At 45.1% G+C, this 27,665-nt stretch overlaps 2 protein-coding genes across 4 annotated transcripts in view; both read right to left on the reverse strand.

Annotated features, from left to right (window-relative positions):
- Nucleotides 1–282: 282 nt before the first annotated feature.
- Nucleotides 283–27,665, reverse strand: part of LOC147627555 (uncharacterized) — a 150,768-nt gene continuing 123,385 nt past the window's right edge. For 2 of the 3 annotated variants that reach the window (XM_086814472.1, XM_086814474.1), the window contains exons 26-48: nt 22,969–23,043; nt 22,808–22,875; nt 22,587–22,689; nt 22,299–22,430; nt 22,099–22,203; nt 21,318–22,004; nt 20,492–21,080; nt 20,264–20,387; nt 20,118–20,174; nt 19,841–19,889; nt 19,696–19,756; nt 19,551–19,607; nt 19,333–19,422; nt 3,026–3,221; nt 2,807–2,932; nt 2,538–2,714; nt 2,318–2,413; nt 2,093–2,201; nt 1,827–1,999; nt 1,591–1,668; nt 1,281–1,391; nt 1,106–1,177; nt 283–1,016 (exon numbers count right to left, since the gene is read on the reverse strand). In XM_086814472.1, the coding sequence (XP_086670598.1) occupies nt 20,559–21,080; nt 21,318–22,004; nt 22,099–22,203; nt 22,299–22,430; nt 22,587–22,689; nt 22,808–22,875; nt 22,969–23,043 (1,692 nt within the window). In that variant the 3' untranslated portion in view covers nt 283–1,016; nt 1,106–1,177; nt 1,281–1,391; ... (12 more) ...; nt 20,264–20,387; nt 20,492–20,558. Of the gene's footprint in view, nt 1,017–1,105; nt 1,178–1,280; nt 1,392–1,590; nt 1,669–1,826; nt 2,000–2,092; nt 2,202–2,317; nt 2,414–2,537; nt 2,715–2,806; nt 2,933–3,025; nt 3,222–19,332; nt 19,423–19,550; nt 19,608–19,695; nt 19,757–19,840; nt 19,890–20,117; nt 20,175–20,263; nt 20,388–20,491; nt 21,081–21,317; nt 22,005–22,098; nt 22,204–22,298; nt 22,431–22,586; nt 22,690–22,807; nt 22,876–22,968; nt 23,044–27,665 lie in introns of those variants that run through there. The other variant, XM_086814473.1, reaches the window with a different exon arrangement.
- LOC147627556 (uncharacterized) lies at nt 744–3,274 on the reverse strand. The gene is made up of 10 exons (XM_086814249.1): nt 3,026–3,274; nt 2,807–2,932; nt 2,598–2,714; nt 2,318–2,413; nt 2,093–2,201; nt 1,827–1,999; nt 1,591–1,668; nt 1,281–1,391; nt 1,106–1,177; nt 744–1,016 (listed from the first exon to the last, which is right to left on the reverse strand). The coding sequence occupies exons 1-10, from the start codon at nt 3,272–3,274 to the stop codon at nt 744–746; spliced, it is 1,404 nt and encodes a 467-aa protein (XP_086670375.1).

A 27,665-nucleotide genomic window follows, 5' to 3' on the forward strand; every position in this document is an offset into this window, starting at 1 on the left:
TGAGCTGAAACATGCAATTCCTGGGGCTCGAAAATATAGTTGGAAGACAATGCACCTATTTAGTGCGGTCCTTGCCTGAAGAATTGCTTGGAGCTTCTGCAACAGCCATAAACACCTTTACAAGGCAACGCTTACTACAAAACATACACTGGCATAACAAATTGAAGGAGAAGGGGAGCTCTTAAGAGAGGCCACTGTGGCTAGTGGACACAGAAGAAGCCCCTCACAACGAGCCATTCTTCCAGATTTGACTTCTTTAAATTCATTACATCGTGAGGCACATTGGCAAAAGGTCTGTATTATAAAGCCTTAAATTCTAATAATAAATTTATTTTCCATAACTAAATAAATGTCTTCAGATTTAGGTGAAGCCCCCAAAATGCCTTTCATTACATGGGGGATCACATCTAGGGAGCTTAAACCCATACATCAATGCTGAGAACTCTGTACGGCCTCTCTGACCTCTTCTATACAAGAGAGCGCCTCTATACAGCCTTGAGATTCGAAGCTCCTGTATGTATGTTACATATTGGCAGTGTTGCTACCACTACTCAATGCAAGGTTGTAATAACCCCTCATACCCCCGCCAACACCCCCCCCCCCCCCCCCCCAAGAAAAAAAAGAAAAAGAGACAGAGAGAGAGAGAACACACTACTGCCCCCATCCTGGTGTAAAAAAATAACCATGATTCACTAAAGCAGCAGATGCATTCTGTCTGTGATTATGAATACAAAATAGAGCAATTAAGATCCAAAAAGATTCCGGGCATTGACTAGCGTCCACTCTGCAGAGCTGGTTCTTTGAAGATGGCCATTGGACAAATCTTCATTAGAGACAGAAGACATATTAATGGAATTAGGGACGCCTCCGTGTGACTGAAGCTCTTCTTGCAGCCAATCTACTACACGCTTCCAATCCGCCCTCCTTCCAAGCAAATGCACTTTGCTGGACGGGCATGCATTTACCAACTTCACCATAAATTTAAGTAACAAATACCGTTTTTGAATATTCATAACCTGCACCAATGTGCATAACAAAACAACAAAAATGATGTAAGTTCTCTTATAAGAATTCATGGCCTTCAAAAGAATGCCAAACTACTTACCCTGGTCACAATGAGCGTCATCACACCTGCCCGAGAATTCTCTTGTCCCAGAAGTAAAATTTCTTGCCTCAGCTGCAATATGCAAGTTTAAAGAGTTACAATTGCAGTCCTCTGCTTAACATTACATCATGAAAATGATAGATGCCCCTTAGACACACCGCAAAACAAATTCTACCTTTTGTAAAGAATCCTCTAAAAGAAGTATACGCAGCATTAATGCCAACAGGGGCTTAACCTCATTATTTACAGCCCTATAAAGGGCCTCCAGCAGATCCTGAAGCACCCGCTGCAGTTGAGAATTCCCAAATAAAGTGTCAGCACTTATATGCACTTAGGCTCACCATCTCACCTTGTTCCAGCACACAAATGCCTACTTTCATTGGTTCATGATGAGGTGACAATAAACATTACTTGGGTAGATAAACTCACAATTGTACATGACTCATCAAAATCTTCATTGCTATTTGGGGAGAGAATCAACTCACCATCGTAAATGATTCATTCTTCCAACAGCAAAACTCCAGTAGCTTTACAGCTTCTTCATGCTCCGGGCAAGTTTCTATCTGAACAAAACAAATCAGATCATGATAAATACCCCAGAAAACTTGCTTGCCCGACTTCCAGCCATTATCAAACTTTTCAAAAGAACTCATAGAGCTGCTGTTCCAATAAGAAACATGGAAACTTTCATAAGTTGTCCTCACAAGTGCAAAATACCTACCAACACAGAAATGTACACATGCTGTTTGAACACAGCATCCATGGCTTCTTTTGGGAGTGGGAAGAGTGGGGAGGGAAGTTGAAGGGGGTTTGGAGCAGAAGCAGCAGTCTTGGCCGTATCTACATAATCTTCACCCTCAGAGCACATATTCCCCGAGTCAGGTTCAGATAAATCTGCAAAATCATGTTGACGACAAGGCCATATGTTATTAAAACCAGAGCCATGCTGCAGAACCAGTTTTACCAAAAACAACTTGTGTTGCGTACTTTGAAGCTGAGAAGTATCACAGCTTCGCAGCAAGAGCGAAACTAATGAGTGGAGGCAAGCGAAATCAAGCTTCGCCATTTGAAAATTGACTTTGGTGGTGAAATTCACCTGCCAAGGACAATTAGTATGAAAAAGAGTAAATTTTCTCCAGCCTTCTTATAGCTTAAAAACATAGCACTAAGGATCTAGAGCGCCAGTAAGCCCAATCATACAACCGTCCTTACAGTGGTGGTCACCAGGTGGCTAAGCACAGACTTTTGTAGCAAGTGAAAACGTTGAGAAGCTCCCATGTTTGCGTACTCCAAAATTACCTGAAAGTACTGTTTTGGGAGGCCAAGTTAGCACTAGAAACATAGATGGTTGAGTAATATCACCAACACTAGTTCTTCCCCGTCAAAACAGAGATATTCAAGACTCTGCTCAATGAGTTGCCAGGGACGGAACCTGATGACATGAATACTTAGGTAGTGTTGGATCCCTAAGAAATGACAAAAGGACATCAACCAATTCGTCGATTTGAAGAGCATCTGTTGAGCGCCCATTTGCCTGAACATGTAAGGAGTTCCCATGCAAAAAGCACACCACACACCGCAGCGCTTGCACCAGCATGGAAGCAAAGACCTGAAAGGAAACCAAGCATGTCACACGTTCCTTAAATTCACATGCATATATATAAGTGTTTTGAGTCTTGATACGAAAAACAGCCAAGCAACCTGTTGGATTTCATCAACAGGGCATTTGATGAGATAATCCTGTATCCAGTGATGCTGTTCCACCAGAGTTTGTATAAAGCTTCGACAAGCAAGCATATTCTTCTCAAACAGCTTGCATATAAGGGACTGCAAAGAACAGAACTTATCACTTATCTTCTCAAGACATTACTTAATCACAGTCAAATCTTGCACCAAATATACACAGGAGCATACTGATACCTTCCAATGTATGAGATCCTCACGGAGGCTCAAATGCATTCGCAGATAGACTCTTAGCAAAAACTCAGTTGAAAGTTTTATCATGATTTTCACAAACTCGTCTACAACTGCATCTGTTGTTCCTACTTCACCATTTCCAGGATCACAGGCACTTTGAACTCCCTCCAAGTGCTGGTCACCTCCAACTGACACACTTCTTTGATGATTCCGAGAAGCACCGACAACATGATGCACAAATGGCAAGGGCATCAGATATTGAAAGGCAGCCACTTCCCAAGCTATTAGGCAAAACCCCCGAAAAGGGCATTTGAAATATTCAAAAAGTACAGTACATACGAATAGTACCGAGAATTGACATGACCATTAATCAAACTTTGATAAACAAACATCCCAGTTCCCAAAACACAACGGATCTGTATAAAGCCGTCCTTGGCTTAACCAGCAAGTGCACTAATAAACTAGTCATGGGACCTCTCAGAAGAGCACATCAAGCTCACTGGTGGTACGAAGGTCTACATCGAGAGAGAGAGAGAAATGAAATGAAATGAAATGTTATATTAACGTCTTCAAAAGGCCATAATGACCTATGAGAGAGAAAGAGAGAGAGAGAGAGAGAGAGAGAGAGAGATGTAGATGGAGTGAAGTGATAAACTCAAGAGAGCAAAATTGCACGGCACATTATTTACTTGATTGATGTGATGGACTGAAGCTTCACCAAGTACAATGCTTTTATCACCCTAGAGGCTCCTCTGAATGACATCAGAGCTTATGTCAAACAGGTATATAATATCTAGAAATTATTCCACACTAAGAGTGGGTTCACACACTCTTATTCACTCATTCACATAAGTGAGTGTTCACACGCACACACACACGCTGAGACTCTAATATACCCAACAAACCCCCCTTCAGAGTTAGGTGATTTATAGGGATTCACCTTCATATCTATGGTGATTTGGGCCTGCAACTAGGCACATGAGGTCTTAGGTATCCCTTTTGGAAGGCCAAAGGTCATGAAAGTTGTACAACCATATTCATCTTTTTGTATCATAGTAATATACTAAATACACAGCTGATTTGTTCTTTCTCTTATCTATTCATTATGTTAAGCATCATCAATGTTCCTAATTAATAGGCTTCAGGCTAGATCAAGTACAGCAAGGCTTCTGCATGCAACATGCCTCATGGCGAGAAAGCCATTGGCACAAAGCAGGTTTACAAGCTTAAGCGTAAAGCAGATGGTAGTGTTGATTGCTACAAAGCTAGGCTTATTGCAAAGGGTTATGCTTAGTAAAAGGGCATAGATAATGATGAGACCTTTGTCCCCACTTCTTGTTGGTCATAACCGTCCGGCCACTCCTGACTAGTTCAGGTGTGAACCTAGCTTACTCACGGGCACTTTATCCCTGTAGTTGGACACAAGTATTTTCCCCGAGTGAACACACTTATGTGTGTTGGGCACCTTGCCCTAGTCTTTTTATGTACTCATTGTACTTTTGTACCTCATAACTGTAGAGTACTTTTCCAGCAGCTCGCTCTCACGTTTCTTGTTCAAGCTCACTGTGTGTGTGTGTGTGTGTGTGTGTGTGTGTGTGTACAGGCAAGCTCTCCCCAACCCCAACATTAGTATCAGAGTTGTTTAGGGTCAGGGTTTCACCCACCTGCTTTGCATCGCCCTGCCACCTTTTAGGGTTAAGGTTTCGCGCCACCTGCTCTGCTGTTCGCCACCCTACACCGCCTCCTACCATCGCTTGCTCTGCGCTGCACTGCGCCGTCTGCAACAGTCCTGCGACTGTGCGCCGCCCTGCTACAGCCCTGTGACGAACACCGCCGCCTGCACCTGCTGCCGAACTGATCTGCCCGACAGTACCTCGTACTTCTCCGTTGTGTCGCTGTATAGAATTGCAGCGAGCCCCTGCACATTCGACTTAAGTGTTCTCCTCGAAACCTGTGCCAACAATAACCAGTAACCAGTATGTTATCATTTCTAAATTCTTTTCAAAATTTCAGACATTGCTAAAAAAAAGGAGCAAATTGGCTGCATTAATTTTGGGGCTTTTCACCATTGAGCCTGAAATTGCAACATTGGCATTGATTTCATCAGATCTGGTGCGTAATTGCACTAGAAATTTGGGAATTTTGCAAAAATTGACACTATTTGCAGGTCTATCATAGACATAAATGCAAGCATTTTGGTATTACATGTACATTCCTTTGGCATTGGGGCATTTCCCCCAATTTTCGGGTGTTACAACATAGATACAGGTTCTAAAGGCACATTTGGGACATTTTTCCCAATTTTCAGGTGTTTTAGCATTGGATTGCTTTGCAGATTTTCGCCTCGATTAAGTCACACTACATGTTTGTACGCATTTGTGACAGCCATGTCTGGGAATACTAGTGATTTGTTTGGTATGCTCTCCATTGATGATAAGTTGGGTGGCACCAACTATCCTAAGTGGGCATATATGATGAAACATGTACTAGTTGAAAGAATTTGTGGGTCTATGTATCAGGGGCTGATGTCAGGCCTATTGTTCCTGCACCAGCAACAACTACTTCAGGCACTATTGATGCAGGTGATGATGTATCTTCAGGTGATGCTACATCTTCTGCACCCTTGCCACCCACTCCAGAACACGTACGATGGATGCCAAGGATGCTCAGGCACATGCTTTGAGTGCCCTTTCATGCAAAAGGCAGGTTATACCACACATTCGTTCATGCACTTCTGCTAAGGGTGCATGGGATGTACTTGCTTCTTTGTATTAGGTTCGCAATGAGGCTCGTGTTGCCTATCTTCACAAGAAGATTGCGTCTGAGCATATGGATGAGGGTGATTCAATGGACAAGTTCCTTACCCGCATCAAGGATTTGCAAGAGCAGCTTATCAACATTGATGAGGTCATTCCAGATGGTTCACTTGTATCTACAGTGCTTCAGGGTTTGCCAAAATCCTATTAGGGTTTTGCTACTACTCTTCGTCTACTCATGAAGGGTAATCCAAACTTGTATACCTTTGATGAGTTGGTGACTCTCTTATTGCAGGAAGAGCAGTCTTGTTCTAATAGGACTACTATGCTTTCTGCTGATCAGGCATTTGGTGCCTTTGATCGAAACAAAGGTAAATCTAGGGCTTCATCTAGTGGTAAGCCTAAGGGCAAACCACATGCCCATTCAGATTCTAACTCGTCTAAAGAGGGTGAAACCAAGAAAAAGAAGAGATGCAACTTGGCCATCTCATTGAGGAAAGCAGGAAGCGCATTCAGAGTGAAAAGAAAAAGCAGCAGCAAGGTTTGGCTCCTATAGTGGACACTACAGAAGAGGCTAACTTTGCTCATAATAAGGGCTATGCATTAGTAGTTACATGCAGTTTGCCTGCTTCTTGTATGTCTATCTCAGCTGGAGATTGGTACTTTGATAGTGGTGCTTCTAAGCACATCAATTCTTGCAGGGATCTATTTGCCACTTTGTAGGATTCATCTCCTAGTGGCATAATTACGTGTGCCAATGATGCCTCTTACTCCATTAAAGGCATTGGCAATGTGGAGTTAACAGCATGTAATAGGGATAGTTTGACTCTTAGAGACACTTTATATGTACCAGGCATTAAGAAGAATCTCATTTCTGTTTCAGCCCTTGCATTATCTAGGTTTAAGGTTGAGTTCTCTGACCATTGTTGCTCAGTGTATGACAACAGAGATTCAACTTCTCTTATGCTTTCTGGGACATTATGCAATGGCTTGTATAAGCTTGACATGTATGATAGGAGTGCTCATTCTAAGGACGCTATGCGTGCATCCACCTCCCGTGTGTTGAGTGACACTGAGTTATGGCATGCTCGGTTTGGTCACTTGAATTTTCCATCTCTTGTACACTTGTAGAGGCAAGGTATGGTGCATGAGCTTCCTCCTATGCAAGTTCCATTCAAGCATGTATGTGAGGGATGCATTCTTGGAAAGATACACTCGAATTCCTTTCCTAAAGATGGTGCTATGAGGGTTGTCCGTCCACTACTGCTCATTCATAGTGATCTTTGTGGTCCCATGAGGGCTCCATCTTTTGGAGGACGCTTGTACTTCATCACATTCATTGATGACTACCCTCGGTTTTGTGGGTGTATGGTTTGAAAGTGAAGTCAGGTGTCTTTGCGGCTTTCAAAGACTTCCGTCCCATGGCTGAAAATGCTTGTCGACACAAGCTTGTCACATTACGTCCAGATCGAGGGGAGGAATATCTGTCAAATGAGTTCACATCTTACATGCAGTTACATGGTAGTTCCCATCAGTGTACTACCCCTTATACTCCTCAGCAGAACGGAGTTGCAGAAAGACGTAATCGTACACTTATGGAGATGGCACGTTGCATGCTCAAGACCAAGGATTTGCCTAGTAATTTTTGGCTTGAGGCGGTTATGTGTGCCGATTATGTGCTTAACTGTTGCTCCATTAAAGCCTTGAAATCTATGACTGCCTATGAGTCATGGAATGGCAGGATTCCAGTGGTGACTCGTATGAGAGTCTTTGGGTGTTTGTCATATGTGCATGTGCCCACACAACAAAGACATAAGCTTGATGCAAAGGCAATCAAATGCATTTTCATTGGTTATAGTACTGAGAGTAAGGGATACAGACTCTATGTGCCTAATACAGGTAAGATCATTGTGTCAAGAGATGTTATCTTTGACGAATATGCATCTCAACCACTGCTCTCATGTACCAAACAGCCATTTATTGGGCCGGAAGATGTGTTTGATACTTTGTTGCCTTTATTTAATTCAAATGTGGATAATGTAGAGCCAGTTTCAGCTCATTTACGGCTCACCTATGCCTGCTGAAAATCAGCAGCTGAACTTGCCCCAAATTGATCTTGAAATGCCTCAAATTGATTAGGATTCGTTCGGTGATGCATCGACAGAGGAAGATGGCAAACTAGGAAGTCAAAGCTGTTCCTAGATGGGTGGTTGAGACTTTGAGTGAAAGCAAACAGTCTACATTTATGCCAGGTCGTACATGTGCTGCTTCTCGCCATGCATCTTCACATTATATGGATACCGCTCTTGTTGCCACCCCTTGTAATAAGGAACCTATTTCTCATGTTGATGCATTGGAGGATGACAAATGGGTAGCAGCCATGCGTTCGGAGTTGGACTCCATTGACAAAAATGGTACTTGGGAGTTATGTGACTTACCTCTTGGCAAGTGTGCTATTGGCACAAACTGGGTTTTCAAGCTAAAGTGTAAGCCTGATGGTTCTGCTGACCGCCATAAGGCTTGCTTGGTCACCAAAGGGTATGCCCAACGTGGCATAATGAATAGAGGTATTCTACAAGACGATACTAAGACGTACTATTATTGCATTGGCTGCACACAAACAATAGCATGTACATTAGTTGGATGTCAAAACTGCCTTCTTGTATGGCAATTTACAATAGGAAGTTTATGTATCTTAGCCTCCTGGCTTTGTTCAAAAAGGTGTAGAAAGTAAAGTATGCCGTTTACATAAAACACTATATGGTCTTAAACAGGCTCCTCATGCTTGGTACCACAAGATTCATGCATACTTGACTGCCAAAGGGTTTTAGAATAGTTCAGTTGAGAGTACACTTCATGTTCCCAACATTGGGAACAACGTTCTCATTCTTTTTCTTTATGTAGATGACATGCTCATATCATTGGCTCTGAAGAGGGTGATATTTCAGCTTTTAAAGTTGATTTGCAGCATGCATTTGATGTCACAGACATGGGGCATTTACATTACTATTTGGGCATACAGTTTTTTTTTTTTTTTTGGGGGGAGGGGGGGGGGATGGGGGATCATGTTATCTCAGTGCAAATACGTTGAGCAGCTCCTTGAGCGTTTTCACATGATAGATTATAAACTTGTTTCTACTCCTATGGAACCAGGTCTAAAACTGTCACTTGAGCATGCTGGTGAGCCTTTTGATGTTGCCACCTATCAACAGGCGGTGGGATGCCTTATCTATTTATGCTCTACTTGTTTGGACATACAGTATGCTGTTTCTCAGTTGAGAAGATTCATGCATTGTCTGAGCACTATGCATTGGCAAGCAATGTAAGCTTGTCTTTCGCTATCTTAAAGGCACCGCAAACTTTGCCTTCTTTTATGGCAGTTCCTCTACATTATGCTTGCTTGCATTTACAGACAGTGATTGGGCAGGCTGCTACGACACACGCGAGTGTCAACCAATGGTAACTGTTTTCTTCTTGGAGACTCATGCATCTCATGGCTCAATAAGAAGCAGCCTACAGTGGCCACTACGCTGTGAAGCCGAATACAAGGCAGCCTTTACAGCTACGTGGAATGTGTTTGGCTACGACGCCTATTAGCCGATCTTGGTGTTGGACAACAGTCTCCTACCACCATTTACACTAACAGTCAAAGTGCTTTGGTAGTTGCATGAAACCTAGTATTTCATGCCCGCACAAAGCATATTGAGGTTCACTATCATTATGTTAGGGAAAGGCTCCATGCAGGAGAGATTGACTTGGCTTATGTGCCTACACATGCCAATATAGCAGATGGGTTTACAATGCCTGTTGCGAGGGAAAAGTTTGAAGCTTTCCGCAAGAGGTATTGTCTAGGTTCACACCATTCTCTTGAGGGGGGTTTGTTTGTCATGACCGTCCGGCCACTCCCGACTAGTTCAAGTGTGAACCCAGCTTACTCACAAGCACTTTTTCCATGTGGTTGGACACAGGTTTTTTCCCCGTGTGAACACAAGTGTGTTGGGCACCTTGCCCTAGGCTTTTTATGTAACTCATTGTACTTTTGTACCTCATAACTATAGAGTACTTTTCCAATAGCTCTCTCTCTTACATTTCTTGTTCAAGCTCATTGTGTGTGTGTGTGTGTGTGTGTGTGTGTACAGGCAAGCTCTCCCCAACCCCAACACTTCTCATATGACCACCATTAGGTGTATAATTGCTATGGGCATCGCCTACACCTTCTTCCCCCATGCCCCTTCGCCCCGCTTGCACCCCCCTCCCCCACTGCCGCTTCACCCCTCGCACGGGCGGCCACAATTCCATCCCTTCGCATTTGTATTACAACACTGGAGACAGTGCCTCATGTCATATCCATTCCTTCCCTTTGGGGAGACCCCATCATTCAACAGGTGGAGTACTCAGGCCTTCGTGGCTAATGTTTCATTTGTAGGCAAATGGGGCACCTCGCCAGAGCTTGCCCTCCGCGCCAATCCAGCAGATCGCCTCCAATGGGTCCCCCCCCCCACCCCCGGCGGCGGGTCCCTGTTTAGATCTTTTTCAGGGGGCAGAGCGAGGGGGAGGCTCTCAAGGAACCGAACACCAGGTCCTGACTACGGACGACTCTACTGCCAGAAAGAAAGAAAGACCGTTGGCCCACGCCAAGGCCGTCAGCCAACCACCAGAGCGTCGTTGCTAGGCTGGCAGAGTACACGAGGATTTGGTTCTGTCAAAGAACCGTTTCAAGCACTTAACGCAGCACCCACCCATTGACGATGGGCCCCCTCCAATTGCTGTGAGGATCCCTCCGGCCCCTTCCGTTTGGCGGTCATTACCCAGCAGAGATTCCGCCAGTTGGCCCCATTGAACTCTCGGCGAGCTGAACACCCTCCCTCTCCGATGGATCACTCCCAACCGCTCGCATCTCCCCCTCCTCATCCTCCATCCTCACCGCTGACTCCTCTTGTAGCAGCCCCCCTGCCCCATCCTCTTCCTCGCAGCCTGCACTCCCCCCTCCATCCACCTTTCCGGAGCACTCCCGCGGCTCTCCTGCAACACCCAACCCGAAGCGGAGACCACCGCGGCAAGCTCCGTCCGCCGCTTAATTCATCGATTCTCAGCATTGCCACTTGCCCGGTGAGGACTCTCCTGCTAGAGTCACTAGGTGGGGCTCCCAGGATCTTGGGGTTGCTTGTAGATAACAGTTTATTCCCGTGTCTTGCAGCCAAAGGAACTGGTATTTTTGAGGAGACAGTGGCTCCCATTCAGATCTGTGTGGTGCTTCATCATTCCAAACCTTCTACACCAGAGAGTGGCGCGATGATCTTCTCCATCCCCTTTCAGAGTCGATGGCTGCCACCATCTAGGGCAGTCAATAGAGCTCTCACACCACCTTCATCGTCTACGCATTAATAACATGCTCACCCACCTCTGGTCCATGGCTAGGTTGGAGCACGTGCGGTCGAAGGGGGGGACATTCAGGGTTTAGTGGGACCTCAGTGCTTTCAAAGGTGAGGCATTCTCAGAGGAGAGCTTCACATGGCTGCAGTTGGGGGACCCATCGACATTCTTTTCCTCCAGGAGCACCATATACACGGGGGCGTACCGGCCGCTATGGAAAGATTTTACCAGGCAAGAGCCACAGTTTTTAGTCTCCCTCTTTCGTAGGGAGGAGTTTGCATTTCTATCAATGAGTAGCTCTTGCCGGCCGTGACAGGCTTAGGTGTAATAGTCTCTAGGCAAGCACAATGGGTTACCATTATGATCGGAGAGGACTGCGTGGGCTTCTTCTATGTTTATGCCTCGAACGCCGCAGTAGGTAGATCACAGTCCATTAGGCCCTGCCTTAGGCTGACTTTTGGTGCTTGGGTGGAGACTTTAACATGATCAAGTCAGTAGAGGACGAATACACTTGGGAAGCTATGGCTACAGTCTAGAAGTAGAGTACTCTGCATGGGAGGAGTTGATCCTGGCACCTAGGTAGGGGATACGACACTTGGCATCTACCAATGTTTGGACGCAGACCCAAGAGCCTGTGCTTCTCGCAGTCCAATAGGAGGAGCACCGGCCCCAACCTTTCTCGACTTGACAGGTTCTATGTGGATGAGTGGGCTTGCGGTCGCAGTGGCATGATCGGCATCTTGGCGAGCACCACATTTCTGGTCACACTCAGATTATTTCGTGAGCAAGACAGGATCCTGAGGAGGGGTCTTGCTTTTCTCCAACAGCTTCACGAGAGTTCCCCCGATAGCCCATGGATTGAGAGTCAGATCAGATGCATCGAGGTGTACATGTACCATGCCCGAGCTTCCTTTTGGACCTAGGCAAGGAGATAGTCACGCCGGGGGGGGGGGGAGAGAGAGAGAGAGAGAGAGAGAGAGAGAGAGAGAGAGAGAGAGAGAGAGAGAGGAACTTCTTCGAGATTCCAGGCCCCCATAGGCAGAGAGATTGTATGCGCAGGCTACATGACTAGGATGGAGATACCTCCATGACCCCCATGACCACCCCCTCCCCCCCCCCCCCCCCCCCCCCAAAAAAAAAATGTGAGACATCACCACTGATTTTTCTCTCTCTCCTCACGGGTGCCCCATTATCCCCACACGTGATAGATGCATGCGAGAGGGTCCAGCGGCTCATGGTGACAGAGGTGGTTTTCCTCGCTCTACAGTCTTTCTTATTGACTCCCGTCACAACACAGGCGTTGGCAGAGGCATTGACGCTCTCCCTAGGAGAAAACGCCCAGCGGTGGACGGGCTTCTTGTTTCCTTCTCTTTTCACCATTGGCGATCTCATGGAAGGCGGCCTTCTAGCAGCCTTCAATGAGATTATGATCACAGATGCCATGCGTGAGAGGCTTTCAGAGGGTGTGATACACTTGATTCCTAAGAAAAGTGGTGACAGATTGGAGATCTAGCAGTGGAGACCCATCACCCTTCTTGGGACCGCCTACAAGATCTTGGCCAAGGCCATCAACCGGAGACTTTAGTGTTTCCTCCCTGACTTGATCCATGACACTAAGATAGGTTCATGATATGAGCATTCTTGACAACATCTTCACCTTCTCGGAGGCCACTAACTCAGCCAGCATGTGGAAACAGGACCTCATAGTGCTCCTAGACTTTGAGAAAGCTTATGATAGGGTTGATTGGAGCTTTCAGGAGGGCATGATGCACCGGATGGGGTTTCAAAGGGAGTGGATCCGTTGTGTTTCAAGACTTTACTCAGCCTCTCATAGTCCGGTTCTCATTCAGGGAGCCCGAGGCGACAGATTCCTCCTTTCTCGCTTGGTCTAATAGGGCTGTCTACTGGCACCTTACCTTTTCTTATACATCGAGGCCATTAGCAGTTTCCTTTCAACTCAGGAGACCGGGCTTCGGGGTTTGCGTCTCCCCCTCCGCGCTCAAGAGGGACAGCTAGACTCAGAGTTTGCAGATGACTCAGCAGCCTACCTATCCGGAGATGTGGCGAATCTCGAAAGATTCGCTCAGGCGATCGAGATCTTTTGTCGCGCATCAAGAGAACAGATCAACTAGTCGTGTGGTTTCTGGGTAGGCTCTGCACCTGCCCCGACTTGGCGACGCCCACTTGAGGCTTTCCACTGGATCTTGAGGGGCACTTCAATCTGCTACCTGGGATGTCCGCTGGGTATCAATCTCTCTCCGGAGCAGCAGCTTGCCCCTCTTCTTTTGAGCATTCAGAAGAAGCTTTTGTAATGGAGTTCTTCGAGGCTCTCCTTAGCTCGTCAAGTGCTCGTGGCGAACCAAATCCTTCTTCCCACCATGCGGTACATTACTTCTTGTTGGGCCTTCTCTCGAGCATGCATTTGTCAAGTACAACGATCAATCAAGAAATTCTAGTGAACCAGCAGTGATGGGAGGCTTGCCCGGGCCAAGGTGGCCTTAAGAATGATCATATAGCCATGACACAAAGGAGGCCTAGGCATCATTGACCCCGCCATTCAGAGCCGCGCCCTCTTGGGCAAGCTGATTTTTAGAGGACGACTTCTTGGTGGTGCGACTTGAAAGGACTTCCTCCTAGCCCAGATTTCAGCCCGTACCCCAATTCTGGGGAGCCCCTTGCAGCAGAGCACTAGATGGATCTTCACACAAATGTGGACCCGCAGATTTAGCCCAGATTTATAGCCCGCCTACTACATGCCTAGGATCACCTTAGACACGCTCTTACGCAGTTAGCTCCAGTAGCCTTATAGATGCGTCTTCAGCAATCCCCTCATCTGTTTAGCGGATGGCCATATGTTGGGGACTGGTCCTCATGTATCATGGGGAGCATTGTGCATAGAACCTACCAGGTCCCTTGGACATTGGCTTGCACATAGGCAACTCCCCCAGGGGCTCAAGACAGAGGACTCACAGGGATCCGGATAAGAGACAGACTTAGCCTCAACATTGACTCTGCTATTTCCCAAGTGTGGCTGACACCTTTCCCAGACCCAACCCACTCACAATGGCTAGGCGTGTTTACCAAGCATGATATTCTCTTGGTAGTCCATGGCACGGATGAGGGCTGTGGGTTGCTCACTTTTTCTAGTGGTCACCCTGGCAGACTAGAGAGATCAGTGCCCCCTTTGGAGAATTTCAGTGGCTGCACCTTATAGAGGGTGAGGGTGATCAGATTTCAGGCACATGAGTGGCACATTGACCCCCTGTCCACCAAGGTGGCCAGAGAGAGACTCTAGCGGTTATGGATCTGGGAGAGCCGGCCTCTCATGTGCCTCCAATGGGACCCAAGGAAGTGGACATGGCGTGATCGTGCTGATCAGGAGGAGACTCAGGACACACCCTTTTTCGCATACACAGCGCGGCTAGGCCGCAAGATTCAGATGCTAGAGATTGACAGCACCCTGACAACATCAATACATTGGCAGCCACAGCCCACAGGATAGATTTTTGGAAGAGGCTCTGGGACAATTTTCGACCCCGAAAGATCGTCCTCTTTCTTTGGTTGATGGCACACAGGAGCCTGGTGGTTGGCACATTGTTGGCCATTGGTGGTCAACCAGCAGCTTGTCCGAGGTGAGGCCACCCTGAGGAGTCTCAGCAACACTGTCTTTGGGATTGCCCGAAGGCTCAGTAGGTTTGGCATCGGATTCTCCGCATATTCACGATGGATAGGACTTTGACCCATATCATTTCTTCCCGTATCATTTCTTGGGGCACTATCGCTTGGGCCATAGAGGCTAAGATTGTCATGTCTAATGAGGAGGAAGGTGGGAGGCTAGCCCTTGAGGTCTCTCAAGGTAACCCGGTCGAACACAATGCTAATCAATACACTTAAATACACCAAGATTTAATGGACAACATGCTCAGTACAAGACGTAATTTGCTAAATTGACAAGAGACGCACAATGAGTCGGGACGGCCGGTCTCTTCCTCAAATAAAGTATATTGATCTTGGGAGAATCAAGTACATAGTGTCATAGGAAATTCTGACCAGATTTTCATACTAATGCATATGAATACAGTATTGCAAACAATGTGGTTGTCGGTGTAGGCTTGCAACTCTCACTACCTTCTCAAGTACCCATGCTCCCTACCATCTGCTCTCTGTTATTCCACCAACACATGGTCGCGACAATCTGCAAGAGCACGTAGGACAAGACAACACTACACAAGGTATGTGAACATGGAGTCTTGCTCGTCCCTCCTACTACTTAATTCCATATGTAAGCATCAAAGCTTACCGATTGTAAGCAGAGTCGATGACAGCGGTAGTCTTGGCGATGGAAGCATTTGGAGTGTTGAAATCTCCAATCCTTCGCAACAAAAGTCTTCAAGAGAATGAAGGAAACCGTGGGAAAACTTTCTCTACGGTTCAACTTAAGAAAGGAAGGCTGAAATTAGAGTTTTCAACAAAAAGACCAGAAACTATAGCAAAAAAAAGAGCTTTTTTGCTGCATTTCAGTCATTGGGAGTGTGTGGGAGAATGAACACTACCTAGAAACACTCTTGGAGCTCGGAAAACACACTAGCAAGCTTGGATATGGAGTTGTAAAGGATAAAATGCAGAAATTACAGCCAAAAAGGCCTCATGAAGGAGGTGCCTACTTCTAGAGAGAGAGGTGTCAAGTAGAGAGAACAAGTGACTTGTGATGCAAGCAAGGATGGACACATGACTGGTTGCTCCCTTTGTACAAAGGGGTAAGGTCTGGGCAGTGGGCATTGGATTTTGTCCACCTTGGGACATCAGTGTGTGCGAACACACGGTTGGTCGTAATTTATACTTGAGTTTTAGTCACTCAAAACTTAATGAAGTGTGTAGACACTCATAAATTAATGCTAATTCCTAAGGCTAGGTTTATGACTAATACTTACCACTACTGGTCCGTGCTTAGATTTAGAGTAGGATATTCCTGTTAGCCTAGGGACGTAATGTCTACGCTTGGGAATGGCCACTAGCTAAAAAGGTAGATTGTCCGAAACATTTTGTGCATTGCATGGCAAAACTCCTTGCTTGGAATTGTTTTATTGCATGTAAGACTTGTATGTGTAGTTTATAGGCAGGGGATGCCCTCCTGTGAACGGTGTACGTGAATTAAGTATTCTGATTTCTTTGCTTGCGGGCTGTAGACATGTGGTAGGTGTGATTCTAATCTCTTTGTTTATGTTTGTTAGAGAGTTACAACTAGGTCTGGGCCAATGATCTCTATGCCACTAGCCCACTCTGCTGCTAGCACATCAGCACTCTTCCCGGTCCTAGAAGCATCACATGCCACATAACCATGTCAACAGAGAGTTCCACACGCATGGTTTACGGGCAGACGTCCCCTTACCCAGAACTACACTTTGGTCAAGCAAGCATGAAAACAACATGCAAATTCAAATGCAAGCAAGCACATAGAGATGCTATGCAATGCAATATTGGTATGCACAATTCCCATTCATGAGACTATACCAAAATAGACATGCTGTAGGCAAGTACATGAGGTACCAGATGTAACTTGGTTGAACATAATGCTAATCAATACACTTAAATACACCAAGATTTAATGGACAACATGCTCAATACAAGAAGTAATTTGCTAAATTGACAAGAGACGCACAATGAGCCGAAACGGCCGACCCCTCCCTCAAATAATAAAGTATATTAATCTTGGGAGAATCAAGTACATAGCGTCATGGGCATTTCTGACCAGATTTCCATACCAATGCATATGAATATAGTATTGCAAACAATGTGGTTGTCAGTGTAGACTTGCAACTCACACTATCTCTCAAGTCCCATCTTCCCTACCATCTGCTCTCTATTGTTCCACCAACACATGGTAGTAGCAATTTGCAAGAGAACACTACACAAGGTATGTGATCTTGGAGTCTGATTCTTCTCTCCTGCCACTTGCTTCCATATTTAAGCATAAAAGCTTACCAATTACAAGTAGAAATGATGACAGCAAAAGTCTTTGCAATGAAAGTGCTTGGAGTGTTGAAATATTCGTTCTGTCGCAATCCTCTACGACAAAAGTCTTCAAGAGAATGAAGGAAACCCTAGGAAAGCTTCCTCTATTGTTCAACTTGAGAAATGAAGGCTGAAATTAGGGTTTTTAGCAAAAAGACCAAAAAATACAACAAAGATGAGAGCTGTTTTGCTGAATTTCAGTCATTGGGAGTGTGTAGAAGAGTGAATCAGAAACACTCTTGGAAGCCTGGACAACACCCTAGCAAGCTTGGATATGGAGTTGGAAAGGAGAAAGTGCAGAAAATACAGCCCCAAAGGCCTCATGAAGGAAGCGCCTACTACTAGAGAGAGAAGGAAGAGTGAGGTGGTGAGTTGTTCACTCTAGGTAGCAAGTAGGTGCTTTGTGGTGCAAGCTACAATGGACACATGGCTGGTTACTCTCTTTGTACAAAGGAGATAGGATTTTGTCCACCTCGGGACATCAATGTGTGTGAACACCGAACTAGTCATAATTTATGAGTTGCTTAAGCCTCTAAGCAAGGGGATAAGCCATTAGCTAATTCATGAATTCTTACCACCTGTCACATGCAACAAACCATGTCAACAGGCAGTTTCACACGCACGGTTCACGGGCAGGCGTCCTCTTACCCAAAACTACACATTGGTCAAGCAAGCATGAAAACAACATTCAATTTCAATTGCAAGCAAGCACATAAAGATGCTATGCAATGCAGCATTGGTATGGGCAGTCCCAGTTCATGAGACTATACCAAAATAGATGTGCTCCAAGCAAGTATACGAGGTACCAGACCCAATGGAACACCAATCCACTAGGCATTTCCAGGCATGTACACAAAGGCACAAGTCCCAATGGAAAGCCAATTCCACAATAGTATCACATGAGTGGCATCAATTTCATGGACGCTAGTCCAATGTACACACGTGATGAGAAAGTACGGGTGGACCAATTGGGTGGCCAAATGGTGATACCAGACCCAATGGTACACCAATCCTCTAGGCATTTCCAGGCATGTACACATAGGCACAAGTCCTAGCAGAAAGTCAAGTCCACAATATCACATGAGTGGCATTAATCCTTGGCATATGCAATTGCCTTGGACGCCAGTTCAATGTACATAATGAGAAAGCACGGGTGGACCAATTGGGTGGCCAAATGGTGACACTCACCTTCGCATTTCGGTAGTTGCAAGGTGGCTCTTACCAAATGTGAAAGAGACGGGAAAGTTTCTTGAAGCTCTCGAGGCATGGCCCTTTTCTCACAGAAAGAAGTGGTGATCCTACTTGGTATTACAGACCCCCCCCACCCCCCACCCCCCACCCCCCCCCCCCCCCCCCCCGCGCGGCGCGTAGGAGATAGCCTTCTCCTCATAGAGCGACAACCCAAAGGAGAACTGCATCTTTCTCTATATTTTGATTTTTGACCCCCCACCCCGTACACGGAGGCGAGTTTGAATCTAGCCCTTTGTGGTTGTATTTAGGCCTTTGTGGTTGTATTTAGCCCTTCATGGCTATTTCTTTGGTAACTAATAGAAGGAAAAAGAAAAAAACCGCCTTCTTGAACAATAATTTGAATGAGGAGATTTATGTATCTTAGCCTTGTGATTTTGTTCAGAAGGGTCAAGAAGCCAAACTCTGCATGTTAAAGTACGCTTTGTATGGCTAAGCAGGCTCCCAGAGCATGGTGTGAGAAGATACAAGCATACTTGATTGCACATAGGTTTTGTTAATAGTCCAACACAGAGTACCCTCATGTCATGAAGACTAGAGAGGATTTGTTGGTCATCGTTCTATACCTTGATGACATGCTGCTCATAAGCCCCAAAGTTGCGAAGATTTCAGCCTTTAGGGTTGGATTACAAGCTTGTTTTGAGATGTCAGACTTGGGCCCGTTGCATCACTATTTGGGCATTCAGCTTTTACAGCATGATGATGCAATTGTCATGATGCAGACTGTTGAATTGAGACCTTACTTCATAAGAGGAGGTTCACAACCACATCCAAAACTTGAGGTCTTCCAAATGGAAACAGTATGGCACCTTGGCCACTTTGAACACACATGTATTCACATTCAATGCTTGATTTCTTTATACAGGTATGACGAGACCAAGAAGAGAAAATTTTACTTGTATATCACTAAAGCACTCTTACCTATCATCTATTAAGTCGTAATTTACTTCAACCAGCCTGAGAAGGAATCTAAAGTAGCCTTTATCCATGAGATGATTCTCGTGTATAAATCTGCAGAGACCAAAAATTCTGTGCTTTAGCAGGTAAGATGCATCAATTCAAATCAATAAAAGGTCCTGCATGCAAAACACCTGTGGAAGTCCTTTCATCCACATCGTTTCTACATACACAAGACAAACCTCAAGTTCTCCTGCCAAACACTTCGATGTACTGAAGCAGGCATTTGAATGTTTCTGCTGCAGAAATAACACGTCGGTTTAAATAAAAGAACAGGAAAAGGTGACATCCAAAATGACACCTAGGCAAAACTCAATCTCAACATACAGGCTTGGCAAGCGTTCAGACACGGATATTTCCTTCATTGGCTCGTCTCCATCCTCATCTTCTGAGATGTTAACAACTAGAACATAAGACATAAACAGATGCTCAGCACTTGTAAGACATTACATCAAAGACCCTGACAACTAACCTTTGGAAAGAGACATTGATATTTGAGCCGGAGAGTATGCTGTGAGTGCCTGAAAGACACAGGTACAATTCCAAAAGAAACTTAAAGGCTTACGGCACTCTATCCCCCCCCCCCAAAAAAAAAATGCATGCATGCATGCACACATTTAAGGCTTTCCCACAATCTACATCACCCCCACTCCCACCCAACACCACCAAACACACATGCACATAAACGAATTCCCACTCCACAATAAACCAAGGACTCTCATAAATTGCAGTACCCTGCCAGATAATACCTCAGATTGCGACCTCTCATACAGTAGCATATAGGCACTATTTGGCCTGTCAAACTCCTACAACCAATGAAATGCACATAAGTTTTGCAGGTGAGGAGCCAACATTCCCACTATATGACAAGAAACCTTACTGCATGACCATCCACCTGAGGAGCGGTGGTTTTTAAGAAGTTGTCATACACATCCACAGTATATTTTCCACCAAAGCAATCTTTCTCCAAATCATTAACATCATAGGGTTCCACATTCTTGTCATCAAAAGCAATCCATCTGGTAAAAAGAATCAAAAATCTGTTATGCTAAGCAATCAAGCTGTTTAACTTCAATATGCAGGAGATAGAGAATGCAAATCAAACACTTTACTTTGTACACACCCGTTTTGTACACACCCGCCAGTTGGACCATGCCCGCAGTTCAGAGGATGATCTCCAGGGCGCTGCTTTATGTATGAGTAGTAGTGTCCAGCAAAAGCAGTTCCAGAATGTACAACAACACTACAAGATCATAATGATAGTATGGATCAGATTTCAACATATCAGATACATTATCTGGCTTGCTCCCTGTATCTGAAGAAATATCATTGATGCTTCTAGAACTGGGAACTAAATGATTTTGAGTTTCCCGTAATGCCAGACCTTCAACAGTGTATGGTTTCATGTCTATGTGGGTCGGGAATTCAAATCTATCTTTCAGTTTAAGCCTTTGCATGGTTTCATAATCAAAGTCAAACCTTTTCAGGTGAATGACAAGTGTCTGAGGCAATGATTTTACACAAACTCGCTTCAATGCGTCTACTTTAAGGCCACATTCATCACAGTAGTAAGCATTGTCACCCTCTAGAAGGTCACCTCGCACAAATGCCTCCAAAGACTCTATCAGGTCCTTTTTGTTTTTCACATCAACACTTACAGCAGCAAAGGGCTCCTCTCTCTCACTTCTATGTGGACAGCCACGACAAATCACCTGACACACATGAATTCAAAGCTTTGATTAATAACCGTACCCTTATGTCCCACGAAGCCCTAAATTAACCAAACCTAACTTTACCCAACCCATAGAACAATATTCACTACCAACCCACTAATGCCCAACCTAGACCAAGAATCTACCCTAGCATCAGATGCATCAGCCAACACCACCCCTCCTGACTCCAAATAACCCTATTTTTAAGCAATCTGACCTTAGGCCTACAATCCTTACCTGTTGTGCAAATACTCCTCCAAATATTCTGGTTAGAGTGGTCTCTTGATGTGTAGCCTTCAGTGTCTCATCAATTGCATCACATAACCGATTGAAAAACTCAAATGCATCTTGATGTTCTCGAAGGTTGATAGGCATCCCATCATAATCTCGATATGCACACCAAAATCCCTGGGGAGTGTAATGATCAAGGCTGCTTCCAAGAAGAGCACCAAACATAGCTTGGAGTTGAAAGAAAACAGAACCTGCCTTCTCTACATCATCACACTCTGTACAAGCCAATACACTCCTACGAACTTCAGGCTGCATGAACAGCTGCTGAAACACAGAATTCATGTAGCATGTGGCACCAGCATTTTTCAAGCCCACATAACCACCTACAACATTCCGCCCATATGAAGGCAAGTGTTCCCAGTCCAGAACCTGTTCTGACAGATGTATCTTCAAAATCAAATCAACTATCTCTTGAAAACTCTCCTTGCAATGAGAAGCAAGGCAAAGTAAGAGCTGAAACGCCTCTTCCCGGCTTCCTGGGGTGCTACATTTGGCCTGCAACAAACCATCCTCCTCAGGGGTGACTCCAAACACACCAAATTGTATGTCATGCACTTGATCTTTTCCAGCTTTCATCCTATCTTCCTCGTGCAATAAGATTGCAGAGTCGGGAAAAAGGAAGTGCTTGATAAGCTGTCATCCATCCACAACACAGTAAGAGGAGAGATCAAATAGACCATCAGTTGATAATGACCAGCATTTGAGGACCAAGAACAGGAGGACACACCAGCTGAACTAGGCCTCGTCCTTGTTGGCTATTACTGGAACCAATGATGCGATTATCCAGTACACCCACAAGCACTCTTATTAAGTGCAAGTGACCTTCTAAAAGCTACACAAAAGCAAAGCACACATTAACAACGACTTCCCAGACAACAAGGATTCAATAAACATCACACATCTCATTGAATTTCGAATACAAGATACCCTATCATTGTCATCGACAGCAGTAGGGGAAGATTTCAGCCAATGTAACTCATCCTCTAGCTGTTGCTCAGCCACTTCATGCTCCTCTGCACCCTCTAAGGTGCAAAAAAGATGTCCAAGAAGCTCCCAAAACTGATAACCAGATCATAAGAGTCACTTTCAAGAGGCCATAAGATAAAAAAATCTACAACACCTTTCGAAACAAATGAAGGTGGTTAACAATTGTTCGCTAAGTGTACAATCAATTTCAGTCTTCCAAAAACCTCTGATAGAAAATTCTGTGCGTACGTGTAGGCAACGTTTGGGATGCTGACTGGCCTCAGTTTTAGCACCTAATAATGCAGCCAGAATTTGTCTATGGGCAACACGGTTGTGACCATGTCTAATTGCACTGCCAAGAAGACAAAGTAAATTAGAACATGATTCAAAATGTATATTTCTAGGATGTGGAGGACACCACTCTAAACTACTTTTAATTAATGTGAGCATTATTGCATGGCTATGCACACCACAACTTCATGAAGTTGCCCGCAGCACGGTATCGGACACTTTTATCAGGTGAATGTAAAATTATGCCCTGTTTGCAACCACAAGTTAGTGCATTAGTCCCTTTCAGGTGGGATAGAAGGAAACAATAATCTACTGATTATAATAATAAAAATTCTTGTACCACAATAAAGTTTTGTGTGTCTGAAGATGTGAAGAAGGATCTCCACAAATACTTATGCTTCAACAAGCACAGCATCTGCGTCCATTACACAGTAAGTTTAAGCTGTCAAAAGCAGCAGCACATTCAATACCATACAATGTACATTAACAAAAACTACAAATAGTCAAGAAATATTATCCAACAAACAAACGAGTATAAAAAAGGTCTTTCAAAAGACCCCCGTTAAAAACAGTTATTGTGGTCAGAAGTGTTTTAATAAAGAATATAACAAGAAAAAATACACAGTTGTCAACCCTGCCGAAAGGACTAAATGATGAGCACCTTCATGTGCCCACATAATCAATGTCTGCTTGAAATATGATTAGAGGAGGTCTCCTCTGCTGCCTTCATTGTGCGTACATGGCATTTACATGTGATGAAATAGCAGCATGCTTCTCTGGAATGGCCGACTCACCAAATTTGTGATGAATTGCATGCAGTTTGCCTCAAATCTGGACATGTTGGGCATTGTAGTAAGGCATCTTGTTCTATCTCTAGAGCACATCCTCGTCGTATCCAAAACTCCCGTTGTTTCTAAGAGAGCTACACCTCCCTCTTCAAAAAAATATCCTAGCATCTCACAAAATTCCATTGTCATTGTGAGAATCAGTAATCAGGGATGATGGCGGTAGTACAATTAGAGGACATGGATACAAGTCATCCAAGCTCCCCTGAGGGGCACTAGTCAGAGGGACCTTCTGGATCACAAGGACCTTCTTCGAAGGACTTTTCATCACTCGTAGTTTGGAGTTTTCTCTAGGACAAGTGTACCTCTTCAGCTTATGGGCGTACCCACTCCGGGGGAGGATGATGCACCACTCTTTTTCTCTGTACAGGATGGTTGGTATTTGGAGAGATGTGATGTGGAGAATATCACCGACGGCCCAGTGGTGCATCCTATGAGAGTTGTTGGCAAAGCAGGGAAGTTCTTTTTACATTGATCCCACCCCAACGATAATCACATGTGCTTGGAGCCTTTGGTTGTAGTACTTGCATTGGGTCTCCAGTGAGTGGGTGGACCAACTCAATAAAAAGTATGCTGCAGTTATACTGTGCAGAACGCAAGGCATCTTGTTCTACGATACATTCAAAGTCTCCCTACTCTTAGACCTCATTGGATGCTTATGGTATCACACCTGACATTAAAAGGACTTTTTGGAGCAGGTTGGGGCACTCTTGCAAGAGGACACATATTTCCTCTTTTATTTGACTCTCTTCTTGGTGGTCTTGCCCAAACCAGTGGAGATTGGTTGTTGGTGTTAGCCAAGCATGCCCAAAAGGTGAAGGAGCCTCAGATACTGTTCACCATTGCTTATGGGAGTGCAGGGAACCTTGCTTAAACTCAATATCTGCAGGTGGTTCCACAGTGCAAACGGGGTGAACCGATACGGCGAGCTCACAGACCAACTCGATCAGTGAGATACCTAGACACTATGCAAGGTAGGCACCACTGCCATCTGTAAGCCCAACGGAGTGTGCAGTGACAAATTCAACAATGTGTACAAGAGAAATAGATAGTGAGAGAGAGAAGGGGGAGAGAAAGCTGGGAAGGGGGGTTTCACATAGTACACCACGCTAAGCGGGGAATAGGCCCTGCCCCCTCTTCAGGAATTTATTTCAGGAAGAATTCACAAGCTTTTCCAAGCTAGGACCAATAAAACAAATGAATATGATATCAAACAAAGTGCCGATGTCAAGGTCAGGCTGAAGTCGATGTCGAGGCACAAGGTAACTGATGCTAAGCTCAGCACGAGGATGACCCACAAGAGTCTTACACCGGGCTAGAACCAATATCTCATGTTTGAATCAAACCTGATGTTCTCCTTTACCCACTAGTATCTCGTCACCAAATCTCGACAAAGGGAAAATCCAAAAGGCACACACGATGGAGGATGCTGATAGAAAAAAGTCGTTTTGATGCAGCAACAGCTGAATGGCAAGAGAAGGAGGCACAAGGAGACGGTTGGCTGACTGTGCTGCTGTTGGCAGCTGAGCAACCAGAGGTGGCAAGGCGGCGCTTCACGGCAGTGCAAGCAGACCAGGGTGGCAGTGCTCTGAAGGCAGCGTTTGCTGGCGCTGCTGGCTGAAGCGGTGCAGGCATCTACAGGTGCTGCAAGGTAGGTGCAGGTGCACAGAGGTGTGTAGCAGAGCAGAGCGGCGCTGCTACTACACAGAGGCGATGGCTGTGTGCAGAGAAACACTGGCGGCTAGCACTGATTACTGAGCGACACAGTAGTGGTACAAGGAGGCAGAGCAGCGACGCAGTGTAAGGCCGGCTGAGCTGTCAGAAAAGTGGCACAACAAAGACAGCGCACAAGAAAGTTGGCAGAGCAAGGAGGAGAGGAAGATAACGATCATGAGGATAATGAACTCTTGTTCTTCCCAAGATTACTCTCTCAAGTTCTTCTTCAAATTTCTTGTGATCCTCCAAGAGTGTGCAAGCCTCTTTATATACATAAGGGGGTTCCGTGCTTTATTTGCCTTACTTTTCCTTTACCTTTTTGCTTTTGCTTTTGTTTTTCTCTTTTAATATTTTAATAATAGCTAAAGTTCTTGATTTACTTTTTGTAGCTTCAGGGCCTTGCTTTTTGGCCTTGGACCAGCTTTTTGAAAAAGCGGCTTCTAGCTTTTTGATCCAGTTTGATGTCCTCTTTCCAATGGTGCCCTCAGCTTTTTGGTCAACCAAGTTCGACTTTTGCTTTTTCTTGCTTTTTTGACCAAGACGGGTGCTTTTTCCGATGCCGACTTTAAGAACCTTGTTCCCATGTATCCTTCAACATGTCCATGTGTCCGCGCTTGAGTTCCATCATATGAAAGGAGCTTGAAGGACAAAATAGTTACACCATCTTAGCTTCATAGTTTATCCCACGAGTATTAGAAACTTCTAGAACATTCAAATAATGCAAATTTTGAAGAAAGTTCAGAAATTTTAATCCCCATTTTTATGTTTACATGCATAAATTAATACATGTTTACATATACATGTATAAAAACATATATGTACATATATGTATCACACACACACACACACACACACACACACACACACACACAGCCTATGGCTGACCAGAAAGGGAACCGTGGACGCAATGGACATGGGCATCGCGAGGAAACCTTGGATTCCTCGCTATATACACACACACACACACACACGTAAAGCCAGTGTCTGACTGGAAAGCGAACCGTGGACACAGTGAACATGGGCATGGCGAGGAAACCTTGGATTCTCTAAAGGAAGGGAGAAAAAGGTGTGAGTTGTTTCTCAGTGCAAGGGAGCGCCCTGGGAATAGACTTCTTTGCCTTGAAATTTGCCCTCATTGGCAGATAGGATGGTAGAGTTAGTGGATTGAGAAAGCAAATACTCCGAGCACAGCAGCTTGTGTGTTGGTGGAATCGCCACAAAGAGCTAGGGTTAAAGCTGCTAGGGTTACCGTCCAGAGCCGGCCCATAAGGAAAATCCGTGGCTGCCTATGCAAGGCATTAAGCCAACAAGGGGCGGCCAGTTAGCAGACATAGCCTGTTAGGCTTATTGAGACCACGTTGCATAGGCTGCCTATGCAAGGCATTAAGCCAACGAGGGGCGGCCAGTTAGCGGACGTACCCTGTTAGGCCCATTTAGACCACGTCGCATAGGCAGCCATACTATGGCGTGCACAACTAAGTGCAATGCAGGGCAACAAGCTACCTAGTCAGTCACGCAGGGTACAAGGTGCACCACAAGCAGTGGGAAAGGGCCTAGTGTAAAGGCCCTAGGCTAACAAACCCTACAATTAAGCATAAACAAAAAGAAAACATGCATGGACATTGGCATCTAGCACACCACTCAATCATAGAACCATTGAGGGTCACCCCGAGCATAGGGGGGTAGTAGCATCTACGACATTGCTCCACATGTAAAGTCCCTCGTGTCCCATACCACCGATATGCACCCATCAGGAGTAGTCTCAAGGCGTTGAGTCCAATGTAAGGGGCTCTCCCTCAAACTGACTCATAAAGTTACTTAATATACGCCTCCTATAAACCAAGAGCCAAATATAGCAAGTCTCATAAAAGCTACTAACCTCCCACTTATAATGACTAACCCCTAGGCTATGGCTAACCGAACGTGAAGGCTTGGGACGTCACATACTTCTCGTCTTAAGAACCATTGATGTCCTCAGCAATGAATCCAGGGACGTGACTCTTCACAGTGTGCACTGATTGCCATGTAGCCTCAATCTCAACCGATCACTTCCATTTGATCAAGTACGCATAATAGATGGTACACCAAGACCGTCTAGTACATTGATCCAAAACCAACTCAAGTTCCATAGGAATATACTTCGTCATGTCCACATGGCTCCACATGTAAAGTCCCTCACGTTCCATACCACCGGCACGCACCCGTCACGCAGTAGTCTCAAGGCCTTAAGTCTTGGTATAAGGGGCTCTCCACGAAACTGACTCATAAAGTCACTTCTATAGGCCTCCTATAAACCAAGAGCCAAATATAGCAGGTCTCATAAAAGCTACTAACCTCTCACTTATGACGACTAACCACTAGGCTATGGCTAACCGAACATGAAGGTCTGGAACGTAACATACTTCCCCTCCTCTTAAGAACCATTGATGTCCTCAGCAACAATGAATCTAGGGAAGTGACTTTTCACACTACGCAC

Source organism: Cibotium barometz, chromosome 20 (genome assembly GCF_041138505.1).
Source record: "Cibotium barometz isolate CiBa-2024 chromosome 20, ASM4113850v1, whole genome shotgun sequence".
NCBI lineage: Eukaryota > Viridiplantae > Streptophyta > Polypodiopsida > Cyatheales > Cibotiaceae > Cibotium > Cibotium barometz.